The following is a 19642-nucleotide window of genomic DNA, read 5'->3' as shown; positions in this document are numbered from 1 at the left end:
ATATATATATATATATATATATATATATATATATATATATATATATATATATATATATGTATTTCTATAGATATATATATATATATATATATATAAACATATATATATGTATATATATATAAATATATAAATGTGTTTCTGTATATATATATATATATATATTTATATATATATATATATATATATATAAATATACACATGTATTTCCATATATATATATATATATATATATATATATATATATATATATATATATATATATATATATATATATATATATATATATATATTTATATATATATATATATATATTATATATATATATATATATATTTATATATGTATATATATATATATATATATATATATATATATTTATATTTATATATGTATATATATATATATATATATATATATATATATATATATATATATATATATATATATATATATATATATATGTGTTTGTGTGTTTTTTACAGCTTGAGGTTTCTAAATTATCAGTTGGATTGGATACTTCTAATTATGTTTATGCAAAAACACTAATAGGCGGTAAGGTAGTTTTTTAATTAGTGTATAGTGTTTGTTTTGGTGTGTAAAAGTTTTAATAAAAAAATTTATCAATTGATATTTGTTGTTTGACACAAATACTCAGTTTTTGTTTAATTCTTTAAATCTAAAATTTGTTTATGATTACTTGGTTAATTTTTTTAATGCATTTTTTTTTGTTTAGAAGCATGTATTCAACCTGTTGGCTTTGAGACTGGAATTATTAAAGAAGATAGTATTGCAAGTTCTTCACCATTAGGTTCAATAAAAAAATCTATAAGTCTATATGATGCAGGTGGATTTTGGTGTTTAGGAGATTCAAAACCTTATATAAGAATTAATTTGGGAAGAATAATGACAATTGCAGGTTATATTATCTAAAAGTTACATTTTGTTAGAACAAAGTTATTTAAAATTTCTCCTATACTGTTATATACTATATTTTTCCTTCAGGCGTTCACTGCTTGTGTGTGACAATTAGCAAGTTTTTATGCCAAAGTTTTTAAATAATAGTGGGCCTAGCCTGTTTGGGTTAGAATTACTGTTATCAAACATGACTCCAAATTTTCTGTTATCAAACATGATTTCCAAACACAATTACTGTCTCCATGGAAGAAGATATTTGTCTCAGAAAGATGCCTGGACTAGCCAATTATATAAACATTTCAATAATATGAATCGTTTAAAAAATGAATTATTATTTTAGATTTTAGTGAACGCAAAATGACATTTTTAAACTAAAAACAGAAAAAAGGAATTCATAAAGATTTTTTGATTATAATTTTTTTTCCTAATGTTTTTTATAAATGGTTTGTATTCTATGACCAATGCAATTAAAAAATAGTTACTTAAGTTAGATTTTTATTAGGTCAAAAAAAAAAAAGTTACTCTAAAGAAAATAGACAAAATACTTATGAGATTGTTAGAGATTTTGTATGATATTTTTTAAGTTTGCTGAATTTAACAGTAAATATAATCTGAAATTGACTTTGGTTAGTTAATTTCTAATTTACCAGTAATAAATTATTATTGGTAAATTAGAAATTAACTAATTTAATCGTTTTCTATTTTAGTTAGAATATTTTTTTGTAAATATGTCTAGCATAATAGAGAGGAAGCCAAACAACTTTAGACTACTATGCTCAAAAGAATCCAGGGAATTGCTGCATATGGATTAAGAACAAAAAACTTTGCCACTTTTAAAAATCATTCTGGAAGTTTAGTTCATTTTTGGCTACTATCACCATCTAGTTGACACACGGTCTGCTTGACCACCAAAAGCTGTTATGCATATAAAGTAAAAGATTTGGCGGAGCTCTCAAATATGAAATTTAGCTTGCCGTCAGTATCCAGAGCTGGCATCACAAAGAAGTTGAATGAACTTGTGGATGCTTATAAAATATGTTTGCAGAGACAATCTACCTATATTAATTATATCTATTGATTTTCTTATGGCCTTTGATATCCTCAAAAGTATAAAAATGAAGACAGAAGAACAGATGTAAACAATAGTATAAAACAGATGTAAACAAATGTATAAAAATGAAGACAGAAGAACATATGATCATCAAATGAATAATAGAAAGCTATGTATCAACTACTGAAAAAGTTGATAGGATAAAACATGGGTCTTAATTATATAAATAAATTATTTATCGGTTCAATCTCTCAAAATGATGATGACTCTGACAGTTTTTAGCCATTGTTAGAACCACCAAAACTCAAATCAAAAGTGAGCAAATATATTTCTCAAAACAAAAATAAAAAGTTCTGTGCACTTGATAGCGAAGACAATGCCAAATGCTATCTAGGCACAGAAACTGGTATCTCTACCTACAAAGGAACTAGGGCAAGTAGCTCATTTTATTTCCATGTAGATTATTCCACTTTTTTTTTCATATTAATCTACTTTTTTTTTGAGCTAGTTAAAGATTGCAAGTCACAATTCTGGTTAAACTTACAGCTCTGTCTTTGCAACCATCTTTTGTTTTAAGTTTTGATGGGAAAGCTGTGGTGTCATATGATTGTTTTGTTAAGAAAGTGGAAATATGGTCATTGCCTTTTAGTCAGTGGGATCAATATTTTGGTACCTCAAAAGTTTCTAAAAATGAAACATTTTTAGAGTATGATGTTGCTTATAAAATATTTTTACTATTTGTGACACCTGTTCTGTAAATACAGGTTAGTAAAATTTAGAATACTTTTTTTTAAATGGATATGTTTTAAATGGAAATAAGCAATTACATTTTATGTTAGACTTCATGATGATTCTGGTCGAATAATAGGGATTTTAAGGTGTCAGCTATTTAACAGACCTATTCCTTATTATGGGTGCAATGCTCACATTTTAGACCTTGTTTTTAAAAAAAAAGTAATTTTCCATAGCACTACAAATTGCCTGCTTTAACTGATTTAAAGTTTACTAAAAACCTAAAAGAAAAGTATCCACAACTAAATTAACCATACAATATTCTGCATGCCTCATTTAAATTAAATTCATCTTAAACAGAAGTATAGGAGTTTTGTTTTATCTCCAAAACATATTTTTTTTTGACGTTATGAAATTCTAAGTTATTTAATTATTTTTTATTAAGTTGTGTTTAGAATACATTAATTCATGATTTAGAAAAAATTTCACATATTTTTATAAAAAAATGTTACTACAGCATCACCCTGATGCACTTATGTCTGTTATATTGTTTTGCATGGTTTTTTGCATCTTTGTTTGAACTCATCCTTATTTAAATAATGTTTTCTTTATAATAGATGCTCTATTAGTTTGATTATCAACCATAATATCTATTATAGATATTATGATTAGTATGTATATATGGGTATCTTAAAGTGTTATTACTTTTTATAGTTTTGAAACATTTAGAATTGGTTTAAAGTTGTTATTTTCTTTAATTTTAATTAATAGTTTATTAATAGTTTTTATTGTTTTTGCATTAAAAAAGTTGATTTATATTTGTAGTTTTAAATTATTAAGAATTGATTTAAGGTTGTAGTAATATTCTATAACAAATCAAAAATTATACTACACTTTATCATCAAACAATATATTAATCCTGTCTAGTTTTTCTTATTTGCTTAATCCTAGTTCTCTAAGACTTCTATTTTTTTTCTCTCAAAGATGACAATTTTCTATTGAACTGTGTTGTTTCCATGATTTTCGGAATTTAATTTATTTTAATTTTATTTTAAACAAGATTGAAAATTGTTTTTTATAAAATCAACTAACATTAAACAATACTTCAATGTCAATTAAGTAGGTTTGAAAAGGAGCTTTTGTTTATTTTACGGTTATATATATTTACATTACCTTTATATTTCACACAAGATCCTTCGAAACTTATACTTAGCACATATTTCATACATTATACTTCATATATTATTCTTTCTACATTATACTTCATATATTATACTTCACACATTATACTTTATACATTATGTATACTTCACACATTATATTTCATACATTATACTTCACACATTATACTTTATACATTATGTATACTTCGCACATTATACTTCACACATTATACTTCAAACATTATACTTTATACATTATGTATACTTCACACATTATATTTCATACATTATTCTTCCCACATTATACTTTATACATTATACTTCACACATTATACTTTATACATTATACTTCACACATTATACTTCCAACATAACACTTCACACATTATATTTTATACATTATACTTCACACATTATATTTCATACATTATACTTCACACTTTATACTTTATACATTATGTATACTTCACACATTATATTTCATACATTATACTTCCCACATTATACTTTATACATTATACTTCACACATTATACTTTATACATTATACTTCTAACATTATACTTCATACATTATACATTATAATTCACAATTTAATTTTTTTAACTCTCTTTTTTAAGCTCTATATTTCATTCCATGAATTATTTGAGTTTTTATTTACAGGTCTTTTATTTCGAACCAATAATGAAGCTGTTGATAAGATATATATAAGGTATGGCATATATAAAACAAATGAAATGGAGGATCTTCGTCTTGATCACACGGGAGAAACTATAAGGGTAATAAATTAATTATAGTAGTTTCATTTTTCAATGTAAAAAAATATTTTGTGATTATATTTTTGTTTGTATAAGTTTAATACATATTTTTATTTTGCATGGTAAAAATTAGAAATTTATATAAAAAAAGTAATCAAGTTTTTAATTTGTTTAACTTGATTGTTTATATGGTATTATTGTATATGATATATTGATATCGAATGTAATTGCTTAGTCTTAAACTTGTTATTTATTATTTTAGAATTAGAAATATCTTTCCTTTTAACACACATTTAAGTCCTAAATATTTTTTTTTAAATAAAGTTTCAATACTTACAAATCTGCAATTGACTACAAGTTAATGATTGATTAATTAAATATATAGTATAATGTAAGATAATGTATGAAAAAATCTACAGGATAATGCAGCTATTAGGAGATTAAAACAGAAAAAATTGGTTAACACATGAGTTAATGGAGCTATTTCAGTTTTTTTTAATGCTTGAATCTCTTGCTTTTAACCCAGTGGTGTAACCTCAGGTTTTGGTCTGGTTACCCTTAAGGTAATTAAAATACTGCTCTAAAATATAAAATATATATAAAATAATATAATAAATATGACTTGAGTCATTCAATATGATTGTCAATAGTCTAGCATATTTATTTATTTTGTAGCAGTTTTTCTCAAATTACAAAGTGAAAAAAAAGGAAAAAATTACTTAAAGTATCGGATACTAAAATAGGATTTATAAGAATCTGTTCAATTGAAAATAAATTATTCAATAAAATAATTGAAAAAATATTTTATTATTCTCTGATGATCTTCAATCAGTTTTAACGTTTCATATATTATATTTTATGCATTTTACACATATATATTCATACATACATTATAATGTAATTGCGTGTGAAGTATGAAGTGAATACATAAATTATGATGTATGAAGTATAATATATGAAGTATTATGTTTGAAATATTTTTATTTAATTTAAGTTACACTTAGACCTCTTTTTTTTTTTTAATTTCTACTTAGATCCTTAATAATTATTAATCTTTTGTTTGACAAAGTTTAGATAATGCATATATAATGCAATGTCTAAATGAACTTTGTATTTAAGAAAAGAGTAATTATTAGATAAACCAAAACACCCAAATATTTATTTAAATATATAAATAGTATAATGTAAATATATATAGTATATTGTAAGATAATATATCAAAATCTACAGTATAATGCAGCTTTTCTCAATTACAAAATGGAAAAAACTGAAAAAATTGCTCAAAATATTGAATACTAAAATAGGATTCATCAGAAACTGTTCAATTGAAAATAAATTATTCAATAAAAAAATTGATAAAATCTTTTATTATTCGTAGATAATCTTCATTCAGTTTTAACGTTTCATACATTATATTTTATACATTTCACACATATATATTCATACATACATTATAACATAATTACACATAATATATGAAGTAAATACATAAATTATGATGTATAAGGTATAATATATGAAGTATAATGTTTGAAATATTTTTATTTAATTCAAGTTACATTTAGACATCTTTTTAAAAAAAAAATTCTTTTGCATTCTTAATAATGTTTAATCTTTTGTTTGACAAATTTTAAATAATGCATATATAATGCAATGCCTTTATGGACTTTGTATTAAAGAGAAGATTAATCATTAACCAAAAACCAAAACACCCAAATATGACACTAATATTTCAGTCAAAAATAGATAAAAGGTTTACTGAATGGAATAGAATTAATAAAAGTAAAGAGAATGGAATCAAGTGTTAGAAAATGTAGAGCACAAAAAAATTTCCTAATTTTTGTCGATAACAGTTATGAAAGGAACTATTGTTAGATTCTTTTTTTATTTTAAAAGCTTTTGGTATGTAATTAATTTTTTTTATTTGTTGAAGATTATTCTTTAAATTAATTTTTTTTCAAAGTTTTATAAATAAGTTTTGATTTTTGTTTACTACATCATTCAGATTTTGTTTTTTATTTTCTACATCATTCGGTATTATGTATATATTTTTGTGCACAAAGGTCTAAAAGGTTCAGAGATTTTGTCAGTTATTTTAGTTAGTATTTATTATTCAGTTAGTAAAATACAAATTAGGCATCTGTGGCTTTTGAAGCGGGTAGTTTAAAAAAGTTAATGAGGACGATATTTTGAAAGTTTCAAAATGCCCACAGTTAAAAGCAAAAAAGCAGGTTAGTTTTGAGACAGAAGTTATCCTTTGCAGAAACAATTTTTGTCTAATGAATTAATTGAAATTATTATATAATGATGTAATAGTTTAAAAAGGTGAATTAGTTATGTTTATGGGTGTATGTGTGCATGTATATATATAGGTATTTATGTATGTATATATGTAGGGATATTTGTATATTTTTATGTTATGAGTGCGTGTAGTTAAACACATATTTACAGCCACACCACGCGCATCCCTTACCAACCTCACAAGATCTCTACGAATGTTGGAGCTATATTAAAAACTGGGATAAGGATTAGTTGTTGTTGAGGTGCTGTAAACAACACAACAGACTCTGGTTTATTAACTACATCTTCTATGGCAATTTGAAAACTATTCCTAAACAATGGCAATGACGTGTACCTAACATAGCTTCTATGACAATTTCAAAACAAGTCCTAAACAATGGCAATAATGTGTGCCTAACATAGCTTCTATGACAATCTCAAAACAAGTCCTAAACAACAGCAATGATTTGTTTCTAACTTAGCTTTTATGACACTTTCAAAACAAGTCCTTAACAATTTTAAATTTCAAAATGGTTTACCTTTTATAGAGATTACATACTATGGAGATTGTTTTTATAGTGGAGTTTTTGATGCTGCAATAGAAAGTAAGATGTTTCTTGATAGCTGGGGACTTGCATTTATGAGATTCTACAAATACAACTGCATTTGTTTCACATTGTGCACAGCTAACAGCAATTCAGAAAGTTAATAAGGTCAAACTTTAAAAATGTTTTTATTAGAAAACTTTTGTTCCTTCTATCACTTATTTTACTTATCTCTACATTGTTTTCTAGTAGTAATGTCAAGTTAGTAAAGTATCAGTAATTTTCTTACTCTATGATTTTTCTAAAAAATTTTAAATAAGTTTTTGAAATTCATTATGTAGATAACGTCATATAGCCAAAGACTAAAACTCATATATCTAGTTGTCAAATTTTTCTCTCATGTCAACTCTTTGGTATCACCGTCAGTCAAACAGTACTATCATTCTACTTGTGGTAATGGTGTAGTGGTTGAGCACCCATTTCATAAGCGAGAAGCTCTTAGTTTGATCCCCACCATATCCCTAGTAATGGCTCACTCAATATGTTTCTTTGCGCTCAAGGTTTCAGAATTGAAGAGTTGCAAGAGAGCGATAACCACAACTTAATATTAATATTATATCAGTAAAATGTTTTAACTTGTTTTAAATATTTGTGGAAGTTTTTACGAATTTTATTATTACATCAGAATAAATTTCAATATACATAATAATTTTTTAGTTAGGTTGAAAAGAATATTTAATCATATTTATTTAAAAAAGATAACTTTGAGTTTTTTCTGTTAATAACTTTTTATTGAAAATGTTTTGTAAATCTGTTGTAAAACAGATGTCCTAATATGATGCTATAAAAATGTCAGGTTTTTTCATAAGCAAAACTATTTAGCACAGTTTTGGATTTACTTATAGACACAATGGGCTATTGTCTAGGGTGGAAAAAAAATAGCATGTAACCAATAAAGAAAAATTTAAATTAAAAAAAAGTTATTATACCGCCCTCAAGCAATCTTCTTTTGTGCGTGTGCACTTAGCTTTCTGTTTAATAAATAAGTTAATATTTAACTTTCTTTGTTTCTAGTTAGCAAACAAATACAAAAGATTGTCTTTCTGTTCAACGCTACATTTTGCAGTAGCATCAAGTGCCAGCCTAAACTGACCCATCATGAAAACCATGAAGGAAAAAATTAAGTTTACTCAAAAATAAAAACTTATTAAAGAATCTATGAAAATACACTCATACTTTTGAGTGTGTCTAGGTGATAAATATATTTAAAGTAGTATAATAAAAATTACTCCCTCTGTTCCGCAATTGTTGTCACATTTAGATATTTTTGGTTGGTTTATTGAAAATTCATGCTATTCTAGTAGTTTTCTTAAAGTTTTACTAAATTTGTACTGTCTTAATTATTTTCTTAAAGTACAAATTTAAGAAAAAAAATTTATTTAAATATTAAATTTAATAGAAAACTCCTCACAAAAATGTGCTTTATTTTTGTTCCACCTTACCACATTTTGTCTTACAGTGTGAATATTTTTCATGTACGCTGTTTAAAATTGTTGCTTTACAAAAAGAACTCGAATAGAAGGTTGGAGTCTGCAATCAAAATGTAAACATCTGAATATTCCAGACTTAAATGTTTTGGATCTTAAGGTTTTTAATTCAATATAATTATTCTAACATCTGATGGTCACTAGAGATATTTATGATTTAATTAGTGCAGTAGAAACAGCTTTCCAACAATTTGATTGAGATACACTTGATAGTGTATTCTCAATACTACAAACATGTATGGAAAAAATATTGATGTTAAACAGAAACAATTTTATAAGATTACTCATATAAATAAAAGAAACTTTGAGAAAAAATTTGACTCCCCATAAATTTAAATGTAATGCCGAAGCTGTGTAGAATACAAAAATTTTTTTTAATAATGAATAACCGAAATAAAAGTTACAAAATTAATAAAGAACTTTTTTCTGACTGCTATAAAACTGTAAAGCTTTTTAAGTTTGTGACTTGATCACCTATTTTCAAGTGCCCAAGTTTTTTAGAAAGCCTTGAATATGCGCTTTTCAACAAGTTATTACTATTGAAAACCAGTTTAACACAAGCAAAGCTATAGCCATAAAAGTTCGATCTTTGTAAATGTGACAAGTAATATGGAACAAAATTTATGCATCAAATTTGGCAGCTATTGTAGAACGGAGGGAGTAGTGTATTTACTTTAATAAAAATTATTAAACACAAAAAATATGCATTTTGATTGCTTTTGTTGTAAAGTTGAAATCCAATTTTACAACATTTGTATTTGGTGACAAATATCATTCAGTCATCAGGTCTATAGAGCTAGGTCTATAGTCTATAGATATATAGCTAGATCAAGTTATGAATCATTTAAATTTGAAAAAGGCTTTTTTATAAATACTAAATGGATCAGTTTATTACAGATACTCTGAATTATTAATTTATAAAGAATGTATTTTATTAAATTGCATCAGATTTGCATTGCATCATTGATAAAAAAATGACAGAAGCATAAAGGTTCATTTAATTTTTTTGGCCTAATATAACTTTGGCTCATTATCCAAAAAATGTCATGGCTTTGCTGAACAGTGAAAGTATCAATTATGTTTTTAAGAAATATAGTTCTGCCAACTGTCCTGAGATAAGGCCAGTCATGACTTTTGGGGTTATTTGAAAGGTTTAGTCTACAAATAAAAGTGGGAAGGTAAAAATGCTTAAAAACGAATTGAAAGAATCAATTATTATTAAAAATGAATTACTCCAGAGGTATTACAACTGTTTGCGAGTTTGTCTAAAAGAAAATTGAATGCAGTATGTCTTAAAGGATTACCAGATAAGAATTAATTAACAATATTAAATGTGCATTAGTCCAGCAAAATAAAATAAATTTTTTTTCAAAAAACCATAGTTATACTTTTTTTAAATGTTTTATTGAAGTTACATTTTTGAGGGAACACTTGTTAATTATGCTCTCATAACATGTTATATTCATGTAATAATATGTTGTGTGCATAACATGCTCTATCTACATTTACATCATTAGATTTTTACATAATGTATTATATATGCATAGTTATGTTGTCTACATGACATTTTATGTAATGGATTTGTTATTAACTCTATTGAAGATTTTTCTAAATTATTTTATAGTAATAGAGATAAAATTTAGTAGTCTTTGAATACTTTCCAATGGAGAATACTTTTTTGAACTGATTTCTCATAAAGAGAAATTTAAATTTTCACCTTTAGCATGGCTTTTTTAATGGGTTAGGTTTTATTAATTTTTAAAATTTTCTCCTGAGACCATCTAATTGCATCATTGTGTTTGTGTTTCTTTTTTTTTCTTTCTTTAAATATGTTGCTATAGTTGCTGGTCAAATGAATTGTTGTGACTGGTTTATTTAAAAAACAAAATAAGCCAAGAAGCCTTTTTTAAGTCTTTTTTTTTTATCATTGAGAAACTGAGTTTTAAGACAAAAATAATAGATTTTTATTCTTTTTTGTTATGTATTTAGACATTTGACTATCCAAAAAATGATACTGCACGATATTGGTTCTTGGAAAATTCTTTTACAGTCAAATTATTAGAATTTCGTCCATTTAATGATAAAAAGCCATTTTGTGTTCAGGTTGAAGTTTATGGTTGCTCAGAAAGTAAGTTTTTTTTGTTTTTCCACATTTGGAAATTTCTTTTGAATATATATTATCATAGTTCATTAAAATTTAAAGTGCATTTAATTAGAATTTAAATTTTAGAGTTTTTTTGTTTGCTTTACTTCTAAAAACAATAATACTTCCAAAAATATTATATTTTCACCAAAAACAAGTTCAATTATTTTTATTACATTGTATAATCATTTTAAACAGATGTACTATTAATATTTGGTAGGATATCCTTTGTTTTTTAACACAGCACTAATTTGTTTTGGCATGGATTTGGCAAGATTTTCACATAGTCCTGATGTAATTTCTGTACACCAAACATGACGAATAGCATTTTTTAAACCATCTAATGAACTGCAGTTCATTAGATGCTTCTTAGCAGATATACGCTTCTTGATTAACATTCAAATATTTTCAATTGGGTTGAGATCTGGAGAAATTCCGGGCCAATCAAGCAACTGTATGTTTTTTGATCCAAGCCACTGCTTCACAGACTTCGCAGTGTGGCATGGTGCTGAATCATGTTGAAAAATTGTGCAGTGATGAATAATCATGAAATTGATTAGAGATTCATCCAAAACGTTGAGGTACTTTTTTGCATTCATAGTTTCTCCTTTGGGCAAAAAGTATAAATCTCCGAGGCCATGAGCAGAAAAACATCCCCACACCATTACAGAAGATGAATGCTTCACAGTTTTGCATGTGTATTAGGGATTGGTAGGATTAAAAAAGCTTAACATCAAAGAACTGACGAAACATGGAGTCATCACTGAACATCACCTGTGTCCACTGCTCTTCTGTCCAATCTTGATGCTTCTTGCAGAACTCAATGCGCTTTTTTCTAATCTTTTCAGTTACTAATGGCTTCTTAAATGGCCTTCGCGCAGGTAAGTTTAATTCCGCAGAAAGTCTGTGACGGATTGTGCGCTTTGAGACATTAGAAAGTGTTGGTATGCTGTTCTGTAGGTCACCAGAGGTTATTGAAGGATTCATCTTGACCATTGTTACCATCCTGAGGTCAGTACGCTGTGAAGTGACTCTAGGACGTCCAGACCTCTTTTTAGGAGACAGGGGGATAACCTGCTTTACAACACGCCAAATTGTAGTGCATTCAACCATGTAAATTGTTGCAATGTCTGCATGAGACATACCACTTTTAGCAAGACTTTTAGCTTATGAAGCAAGCGCTCTACCACTAAAGTACAACCGCATATATATATATATATATATATATATATATATATATATATATATATATATATATATATTGAATGTCTTATATAGGAAGCGACCGGGGTTGATATTTGACTGGGGCCTGGTTTGATAAAATATTGCCGGTCAGGTTCGGATTTGTGACCAAGGCTGCATAAAGACCTATAAATCTTTAAGTATGTTTTTCTATTCAAAATTCAATTTATATTATGTATTTATGCATGTATAAACATCATTATAATCAACATGATTTAATTAATTTTTCACCATTCTCATCATTATCATCATCTTCATCATCATCATCATTGTTGTCATCATCATTATTGTTAGCATTATCTTCATCACCATCATTATCATCATTATTATGATCATTATCATCATTATCCATCATCATTATTAGGCTTTAGCCTTTCTCTTTTAAGCTGATTCTCTAATCATGGTTAATGCTTAAATGAGCTATCATCTCTATTACGATAAACCAAAACTCATTCCATTCCAAATTCAATTTGGCTTCTTGTTCAACAAGTCTTATTTACAAGGAATTTAGAGTTTAAAAAGTTTATAAATATATGCCAGAATTTAATAAACATTAAATATAAATACAAAATTATAATATATAATGAATTATAATTTTTTTTTACCCCTAGCCATCAACTCCTGCCTAATCTTATACTTTTGCTTAGGCCGTGTTTGCGAAAAGTCTCATTTTTAGCCAGGGCTGGGACCGGGATGAGGACCGGGGCTGGGGCCTTGCTCATTTCCTAGTCTTGTATTAAAACTTTTTATTTATTTTTTGTCTAGATACTAATTGGTAAAAATATTTGCTACAAAAAGCTTTACAATGCATGGACTGTAACACATCTGCGGAGCAAACCAAAATCAAAATCGCAGCGCCTTTTGCAATTCAATAAAAAATAATCTTGATTTTCAAAATAAATGGCAAATTAAGTTTCTTAAGCTTCAAGCAGCAAAGAAGAATCCCAAGGGAACTATATCAAACTTTTTCAAATCCATAATAGTTCAAAAGCAACATCTTTCAAAGACTATTTAGTGTTGTTGACTTCAGTAGTTCCAGTTTCTCAAGCAAACAGTGCCACCTTTCAAATATCTCAAACTTCAAGTACTGTATTATCACATGATCAACACAATCTCCGACCAAAACAAGAGGTTTTGACAAAAAAGCTATCAATCATGGAATCAAAACTTATTACGCTATTGCTTCAAGAAAATTGTGGGATGCTGCCTCTATGTGATAACTCAGAAAAATATCTGGAAAAAAAAAAAAAGGAATTAAGGATAGTCTTAAACGATAGAAAGTATCCAGAGAAAAGAAGAAAAGAGTATTATCGAGGACCTTAAAAGATTATCCTGAGATTGCCTCTAAATTAAGAATTCATGAAAAAGCTGGACGCCCTCTTGATGAGTTAACAAAAGCTTTTCAAAATCGAGGGTTCACAGTTGGCAGATCGACAGTCTATTATCATCATATACCAAAAACTTACACAATTGATGGCAAGAAGCATGCCATTACTGTTCCTGTAAAAATCATTAAAGCAGGAAAAGACTTTCATATCACCTTTTTTTTTGGAAAAGACCTTCATAAAATTCATCTCCCAGCAGTCTCCCGGAAGCTACTTTAATCATGCATATGAAATATAAAGTAAGATAACCTGATCACGATTTTGTCATTGCTTCATGCCATAAACTTATTCTGTCAGTCTATGCTGGGCTGAAAATTGAAATTTTGCAAAAATCATATGAACTACCAGTATTTATTTATTAGACATTATGTTGGGTTTAAATGATAATACAAAGCCTATTGTTATAATGTTTACTTAAGGAGGACCAGAAGAAAACCCCAGGTATCAAAAAACAATAGAAATGGCCATTCAAAACTTCATAACTTGGATTCATTAATAATTGCCACAAACGCACCTCACAGAAGTGCATTTAATCCAGTTGAACGAAGAGTAGCTCCACTTTCACGCCAGCTTTCAGGACTAATTTTGCCCCATGAAACTTATTGATCTCATTTGGACTCTTCTGGATAGACAACAAACTTACAGTTGGAAATAGAAAATTTTAAATATGCTGAGAATTCGGCTGAAGTATTTTCCAATGTAGTTATTGATAACTTTTAAACATACTCAGAATTTATTGACACACTCAGCTCAGAAGTCGATAGGGAAGCAGTAATTGATAAAAGTCAAGAATGGGTTGCTGTTTATGTAAGATCTAGTTAATATATGTTGCATATTTTAAAATGTTCTGACATCGCTGTACTGGGCCACGAGGAAAATTGTTTCATATTTTTAAAGAAAACTTTCTTCCGCCTTTCATTCCTTTCAGTTATTACCCTCTTATTGAGTCACAATTTTCAGTTGAAAAGACTTATTGCCATACATCTCTTTTCCAATCTTTACATCTTGCTCCAAAAAATGTTCTGTTTGACCAACATAGTCCTAGTATTAAAAAAATCCTTCGAAGTAGAGTATCCAAAAAATGCAACATTTTTTTTGCATCATTAACTTTACTTAACAATCATAAAACAGTTTATCCAAGAAAAATGTTCAAATACCAAAAGCCAAGGTAAAGAAAATTATATAAAAGGAAGAAAATGGGCAACTTTCTTACTTCTGACAAAATGGACAACTTCTGCTTTAAAACCTCTATCATTTTCAAAGGACAACTTAGAAAATGATAGAGGTTTTAAAGCAGAAAAATGGGTAGACAAAAATATTTTACAAGGAGAAAAATGAAACTTTATTGATTTTTTTATGGAAGCACAAGGTTGTGAACAAGAACTGTCAATTCCAATTTTTTCTATTGTAGAACATCTTAATCCTGTTTGGGAAAATATTAAGTAGTAAAAACAATTCAACTAAAGATAGGAACACTTGTTTTTTTTATAAATTAAAAAAAAAAAAAAATTCAAGTGCAGTGCAATAAAAGGGGAGGGGGAGGGGTCTAAAAAGTTTTTTCTTTCTTGACATAATTTGCAAATGACCCCTAAGATATTGAAATTATTTAAAAACTAAATAAACAAACAACTAAATGTAGTTATAGATTTAAAATTTTTTTAAATGAAAGTACTTGTATATCTAGTTTTCATTGTGTTGAAAAACATTAACAACAAAATGTGATAATTTAAAGAAGTTATATTAAAATTATATAACAATAAAACAACAACAGTAAAATAAAATAATATTATCTAAAAGTAAAATTTTAACTTGCTGGAAAATAGCATCTTTGTTTTCAGTCTTTAAAAGTTCTAGAGAATACTCTAACTCATATCTGTTTGACTAACATTGTCCTAGTATTAAAAAATCCTTTAAAGTAAAGTGTGCAAAAGTGCAACATTTATTTTGCATCATTAACTTTGCTCAACAATCATAAAACAGTTCATCTGAGGAAAATGTTCAAATACCAAAAGCCAAAGTAAAGAAATTTTGCAAGGAGAAAAATCAAACTTTATTGATTTTTTTATGGAGGCGCAAGGTTGTGAACAAGAACTGTCAATTCCAATTTTTTCTATTGCAGAATATTTTAATCCTGTTTGGGAAAATATTAAGTAGCAAAAACATTTGTTTTTTTATAAATAAAAAAAAAAAAATTTAAGTGATTTGATAAAAGGGGAGGGGGAGGAGGTCTAAAAAGTTTTTTTTTTCAAGAGATAATTTGTAAATAACCCTTAAGATATTATTAAAATTATTTAAAAACTAAATAAACAAACAACCAAATATAGTTATAGATTTGAAATTTTTTTTAATGAAAGTACTTGTATATCTAGTTTTAATTGTGTTGAAAAACATTGGCAACAAAATGTGATACTTTAAACAAGTTATATTAAAAATAATATAACAATAAAACAACAATAGTAAAACAAAACAATATTAACTAAAAGTAAAATTTTAACTAAAAAACTATTCAAGAAAAAGTGAAAGAATAATAGAAAATCTTTCATTCTTGATAAAATACTTTTTCAAATACTTTATATATGTTATGTATTCTTTATATACGTTAAATACTTAATTATAATCAAATATGTTATAAAAATGTTTTTTTTATATAACATATAGGAACAGGGGCTGTATTCACAAATTCTGAAATAAGCTAATTGTTGGTTAAAAAAGAATATGTCATTATTTGTCTTGATATATATTTTATTGTCACTCCTTGTGTTTAGTAAACAGGAGGGTCAAGTATAGCTAATAGAAGATAGTTAACTATGGAAACCATTCTCCTACAATTAAAACAGCTAATTTTTTTTTTTAATTTTTAAAAGTATTTTAAAACAGTTTCTAAAGGAAAAAAGCTTGTTGAGTTTTTTTTCCTCAACATCTCAAATCAAGACAAATTCACTCAAATCATTTATCTCTTTGTTCTTTATCATTCTTCTTCTTATCATAACTACACTTTTTTTCAAATCACTCTAGCCTTCATATCTAGCTTCACTCTAGCCTGCTGGAAAATGGCATCTTTGTTTTCAATCTTTAAAAACTCAGGAGAATACTCTGACTTTCATCTTGATTCTTTGTCTTACACTATATAATCAGTTTGGACTTTGGCCCTATCTGCATACAGCTGACTTCCTAACTGTTATAACAAAAAGGTTTTATCATGTATTAGATGGAGATAGTGAGGCAAGGGTTATTACTCTAGACATATCAAAGGGTTCCAATAAAGCTTGGCTTGCTGGTCTTCATAAAGTCAATTAATATGGTGTATTTAGGAATGTTTTTTATATTATTCAATCATTTTTTTTCTAATTGCAGTATTAATGTTTTCCTCAAAGACTAGTACTCTTCTTCATTTTTACTAACTTCTGGGGTACCACAAAGTCCTTTACTTGGTCCTGTGTTGTTTCTCATTTATATTAATGATCTTCCTGACAATCTAACATCTTAAGTGATGACACCATTTGCTGCTGATTGTTTGCATGGGTGAAACAAGCCTGGATTAACAATTTGTTTTCTCTTTTTATCACTGATTTCTAGATTTTTAATACGGAACAAAGTATGAATCTATGAATTATACTTGAAAAAATTTGTTTTGTGAAGCGAGTGTAACGATTGTTACGAAACCATTTCCCTAAGGACAATAATTTCTAATACTCATTTAGAACAATCATTAAAGATTGCAACACAAGCAGTTCCCTTTAGAGAACTTTATATGAATTTAAATGAATTTAAATGAATCCCTTTATATAAAAAACTCTATAATGCTTACAACTGTGATATGCAACTCTATAATGATTGCAATTATGATATGCAACTCTATAATAATTGCAATAGTTTGAATGAGTTTAAATGAATCTTTTTATTTGAAAAATTCTATAATGATTGCAAAACTTTTTTCTTAAGAGATTCATTCCGCACGAGGAATTCTCGTACAAATGGAATAAAAGCCGTTGCGCTGAGTTTAACAGATTTAGAACAACGATACGAAAAACTATGCATAGTTTTAACATAAAATAGTTACTTGTAATAGTTTAATATAATATAGAAATAAATGATAAACATAACATAATACTAATTCTCTTTCCTATAATTAAGAATACAAAACATAACAGTGAGGTTGAGTTGTTGATATTATTGGCTTAACTAATTGAAATTGTGATTATTTCAATATTTCGCTTGAAAGTAGATATTATTGTTATTAAGAATATTTATAATATATGTATATATAATGCACACCTTAATCAATAGAGATGTCATCTGTGTGGGAGTTTGCAACAAAACGAAAAAATCCTGTGACTAAGGATAGGGAAGGAGTTTATGATTGTTGCAATTATGTTATTAAGTGCTCTGGAGGATCTACCACAAGCTTAAAGGCTCACTTAAAATTAAAGTATGGAATTGATTGGTCATTTAATGAAAAAATTCCTCCTGTACAAGTTGCAGCAGAAAAGAAGCCTAAAACAATGCCTGATTTTGTAAGTGCTTAAATGAAATAGTTACTGACACGGCCACAGACGTAATATCCATTATAGGTATCTCTAGAAATTTGCATTGTAGTGAGGAAAGTAAAAATGGGGATTAGTTTGCATCTTTGGTTTGTGCTGAAGCAATGGTTGAATATCAAATCACTTGAAAAGTTTTTCAATTGAATTTGAAAAAGATTTGGTAGAATCAACAAAATGATGCAGCAAACTGCAGCAGCAAGAAAAATATGAAAATTTTCAAGATTATGGACCAGTATTGCATTAATCATGGCATTCACTTGTCAGTAACTGACACTTTTTATCAGAAAAAGATCCAATTAGTTCAATTGAGTTAAATTTGGACACTTATGATGAAGATCAGGTTGACAATTTCAAAAATAATGACATGGAGATTGTGCAAGTAGATTATTCAGAAGTCGATTTTCATTCTATTTTGAAAAATAAACGAGATGTTGTCAAATATATTAGAAATTCAACGATTAGAAATCAAATATTTCAGTAAAAAGTAACGATTTCAGCTCAAGCATTTTGAGCTGAAATCGAATTGCACCTTGACATTCAACATCATTGGAATTCTCCACAATGATTGATCCACTGTAAAACAAAACTTTGCCTATTTGAGGCATTAACTGAATTTAATATGCTTGATCTGATCAATTAGGTTGATTTTAAGGCTTTTTTGTTGTTGCAAACTGCCATGGAGCTAATCAAAATTGCTGTTGAGACTCTGAGTCTTGAAAGTTCAACGCTTTTGATTGCTGATACTGTTATTGGCTTTATGCTGGAAAAACTTTTGAATTTAAATAACAACGTTGGGAAGAAGTTATATGAAAATCTCAAGAAGCGAACAAGTGAAAGATGGAATAATGATGTGACAAACTTATCAAGATTACTGAGAGATCCTACAACTTTTCCATCAAGAGACACTTTGCTCTTTGCTGAAAAATTGGCAAAAAGAATTTTTGGTTTTTAAGGGGATGAAGAAACTTCTGATTCTATTGATTTTGAATGTCATCAGACTAGTCCAGCTCTAATATCTCTTCAAGAAGAATTGGATTTATTGCTGAGGAAGAAAAAGGGTACTGCCATTTTAACATTCAACGATGAGTTCAAATGGCTAAAACAGGAATTTTTGCTATTTTGGCACAAAGCAAAAGGAACAGAAAATTTGCAAAAGTTATATGAGGCTCTCCTTTCAATTAAACTGACGTTCGTAGATGTTAAACAAACTTTTTCAATTTCAGCAAACTTTTGCGCAAAGATTCAATCATGCCTTTTAAACAAATCTCTGGATTCGCTCATGTTCCTTAAATTTTACTCTAATAAAAAATAATGCTAGAAATCGGACTATTCATGGAA

General features: G+C 27.2%; 1 protein-coding gene across 1 annotated transcript in view; it reads left to right on the top strand.

The window, feature by feature from the left end:
* LOC136082409 (uncharacterized) overlaps positions 1-19642 on the top strand; it is a 179616-nt gene that overhangs the window by 26836 nt on the left and 133138 nt on the right. Inside the window, exons 3-6 of the mRNA XM_065801626.1 lie at positions 483-552; positions 734-916; positions 4524-4639; positions 10980-11118. Coding sequence (XP_065657698.1) covers positions 483-552; positions 734-916; positions 4524-4639; positions 10980-11118 — 508 coding nt within the window. The remainder of the gene's footprint in view (positions 1-482; positions 553-733; positions 917-4523; positions 4640-10979; positions 11119-19642) is intronic.

Source organism: Hydra vulgaris, chromosome 07 (assembly GCF_038396675.1).
Source record: "Hydra vulgaris chromosome 07, alternate assembly HydraT2T_AEP".
NCBI classification, from domain to species: domain Eukaryota; kingdom Metazoa; phylum Cnidaria; class Hydrozoa; order Anthoathecata; family Hydridae; genus Hydra; species Hydra vulgaris.
Note: the sequence above shows the minus strand (reverse complement) of the source record. Positions and strands in the feature narration are given on the sequence as shown.